This window comes from Manacus vitellinus, unplaced genomic scaffold (assembly GCF_001715985.3).
Source record: "Manacus vitellinus isolate BGI_N305 unplaced genomic scaffold, ASM171598v3 scaffold_16_pilon, whole genome shotgun sequence".
Classification (NCBI taxonomy): domain Eukaryota; kingdom Metazoa; phylum Chordata; class Aves; order Passeriformes; family Pipridae; genus Manacus; species Manacus vitellinus.
In genome coordinates, this window is record NW_021939189.1 from 421589 (window position 1) to 424716 (window position 3128).

The 3128-nt window shown below is 63.9% G+C and overlaps 1 protein-coding gene across 1 annotated transcript; it reads right to left on the minus strand.

The window, feature by feature from the left end:
* Positions 1-543: 543 nt before the first annotated feature.
* Positions 544-2457, minus strand: ANKRD34C (ankyrin repeat domain 34C). Its single transcript, XM_018069557.2, has one exon. It carries the CDS (start codon positions 2455-2457, stop codon positions 919-921), a length of 1539 nt encoding a protein of 512 aa, XP_017925046.1. The 3' UTR covers positions 544-918.
* Positions 2458-3128: the final 671 nt, after the last annotated feature.

Genomic DNA, 3128 nt, shown 5'->3' on the forward strand with positions numbered 1-3128 from the left:
GTGAAAAAGCGTCACCCCGGCACCTGCCCCTGCACCACTACACACACGGACTCCTGTAAATAAATGCATTAATGGAATCTGTGGGCAGCCACGGCCCACGGCCGGCCCACGGCGCACGGAGCGTGGGATGAGGCGTGGGGTGAGGAGTGCTCCCCGCGCAGGGCGGGCAGCAGAGCGGGGTCCCGGCTGTGTCGCGGTGCCTGCGACTTTCCCGGTGGATGAACCCCTTGGGTAGGCCCGTGCCATCCTCGGTTACTTGGCATCCCGACTCCCACCCCGCCGGCAGAGGCTTCCCATGCAGCCAGGCTGGGACCTGAATCCTGTCCGGGGATTCAGCGCTTAGAGCTATTCGGAGTGGTGGAGAATGAACGCCCTGAACCTCAGGCGCTCCAGAGACGAGACAAGCCCATCCTGGCCCAGAACCGCGGTGCCGGGTGAGCTCAGCTGCCGGAGCTCCAAAGCTCTCGGGAATCTCGGAGGTGGAGGATTGTCTCCCTCTCCCGCTCCGAGAGGGCACCGACACGGTCCGTTGCCGGAGGGAGTGTTCCCGCTTCTCCAGCCCCCGCAACACTGAGCCCCTTCCCTCCTGGAAGGCACTTCATGAACGCTCGGCCCCAGGGATCACTGCTGGGGGCTCCGGGGGGAATTCGGTGTCAGAACGAGTGGGATGGATGAAAAGTGGATTGTGTCTAGTGAGGAATAAGGGAACTGCAGGCAGGATCGGATCCTTGGCACGGAGCCTGGCGATCTCGGACGGTCTGGGATTGGCCTCCCAGGTGGTCGTTCCTGATTCAGCCTCTGGGCTCAGGTCTGACCCCCGCGGCCACCGGTGTGTCCCTGGAGCCGGTGACCACTCCATCTGGGACTGTCCCGTTTCTGCAGGGACAGCGTGGCTTTGGGAAGAAAATGGTGACACAGCTACTGGGCCACGACCTCCTCAAAATCGGAGAGGTGCCGCATCTGCTCCGCCTGCATGGAGTGTCTGCGGAGGAGCTTCCTGCGGGCTCTCAGGTCGCCCCGCCTGGGCGAGCTGGGTGTGAGGGGCACCAGGGGCTTCAGCCCAGCAGCCAGCGGGGAGGGAGCTTTGCTGCAGCCGATGTCAGGGATCGGGGGGTTGGGGTTCACATTCAGCGGGGGCAGATATCCTGGCCTCGTGTGGGAGATGTGGTCGAGCAGCAGGGTCCCGGATCCTCTCCTCTCCAGCAAGCCAGGTGGTCGGCGCCGGACAGTGCTGGGTGATGTGCTCGCACTGCCAGAGGGAGACTCTCGTGAGCCATCCAGCAAGGCCAGGTGGGACCCACTCAGCTTCCTCCTCTCCGATGGCCCCTTCCCCATCTCGGTGAGGTGGGGGTCTCCGTTGTGCTCCGTGCCTGGCCTCCACCAGTGCAGAGTGTCCATCCCCGCGGCTGAGCCGGCGGCTGAGCCGGTGCTCTCTGGCTCCTCCGGCACTGTGCTGCTGTGGTGCAGGCGTGGGTGGGCAGCCGGGCTCTTCTCCTGGGTGGCTTTCCATGCCAGCAGCCCCAATGCCTGCTCGTCCGCCATAGGAAAGAGAGCGGGGTCCCTGCCCTTGCTGCTGCTGCTCCGAATGAGGGGGGTCTTTTTGGAGAGCGAGAGGTCTCCAATGCCCATGATGACATCCTCATCAGCACAGATGTGCGTGTCATCACGGTGTGCCGAGGCTGCCAGCACTGAGGGTGCCACCAGACCCCACGGCTCCGACCGCAGCCGCTTCAGCCGTGGCAGGTGGGCCTTCCGGGCAGTACCAGCTCTCTGGCCTGGGGAGGGTGGCTCAGTGTCCCCGGTGTCTCCAGGGTGTGAAGCGTGTGGGGTGAGAATGCTGCTTTCCTTCTCTTCAGGGGAAGGTGCTGAGATGGGAGCTTTCAGGTGGGCATGGGAGGGTGCTGCGCCCACCTCAGGGGGGGCTCTCTCTTTGAACTCCAGCACAGGGGGAACATTCAGGTACTGCTTGGTGGTCTTAGTGCCAGAGGCTGATATGTCCATGGTGATGATGATCACTTCCTTCCCCTTGGCTCTGCAGGCATCCAGGAGGTGCTGCAGCACAGCCTTGTCTTCAGCATTGATGGCGTGGACCAGCGCCGAGGCTCCTGAGCGGTCCTCCAGGCTGGGGTCTGCCCCGTTCTCCAGCAGCAGGGACACCACCTCCCCCCCAGCCCCACGGATGCAGGCGTGCATGAGGGCAGTTTTCCCAGACTTGTCCTGGATGTTGGGGTCAGCTCTGTTGTCCAGCAAGTACTTCACCATCTTGGCCTTGTGGATGCTCTGCTGGTCGACGTGTGTGGTGATGCAGGCCACCATCAGGGCGGTCTCCCCCTTCTCGTTGCTCTCGTTGATGTAAGCCCCCCCTTCCAGCAGCAGCCGGGTCAGCCGGAGCCGGCCGAGCCACACGGCCTTCAGGAGGGAGTTGCTCCCCAGCTCTAGCTCCGTCACCTCATCCATGGCACTGGCTGCTGCTCGGTGCTGGGTGATGGCAGCAGTGGCTGGTGGCTGCAGGAGAAAGCGTGGAGAGGTGAGCCCTGCTCCTTCATCCCCGCCTTCCCGGGATGCCATGCTCCGGGTACTGCCCTGCACCCCACTGCCCCTCTAGCCACATCCACCCACCTCCTGCAGGCAGCTGCCCAGGTGCACTGGTTTCCTGAAGAGATCAGAGAGTTCTTGATGGTCTCCACTGGCCTGCTAGGTCTGGGGGGCCACAGCATGAAGCCCACTGGAGACAGTGTGAGCATCCCACATGGCTTCTTGGGCTGGAGCTGGGGTCTCTGCTTCCCCTCTGCTGGAGGGAAGGAGAAGCAAGCCCAGTCATGCTTTCTACTCTGTTTCTACGCACCCGGTTTCTATGCCCCACTGCCCCACTGCTCCTGCTGCCCCGCCCCTGCTCTGCTATGGCCCCCACTTCTGCTGCCTCCCCGACTCTCGCCTGCTGCTCCCCATTCCTGCTCCTTCTTCCCTCTGCTCGCCTGTCCCAGTCCTCAGCCGTTCCTGGAGCTGCGGCAGCCGCGTGCCCCCAGAATCACCCGAGGGTGGGACAAAGCGCCCAGCCCTGTTTCCCCACCGCCCCCGTGCCCTCTGGTGGGTGTCCTGCAACCCCTGGACCTGTGGTATCAGTGGCT

Bases quoted from the DNA above. Each gene is read 5' to 3' on its own strand.
- ANKRD34C (XM_018069557.2), bottom strand. From the start codon at position 2,457: ATGGATGAGGTGACGGAGCTAGAGCTGGGGAGCAACTCCCTCCTGAAG.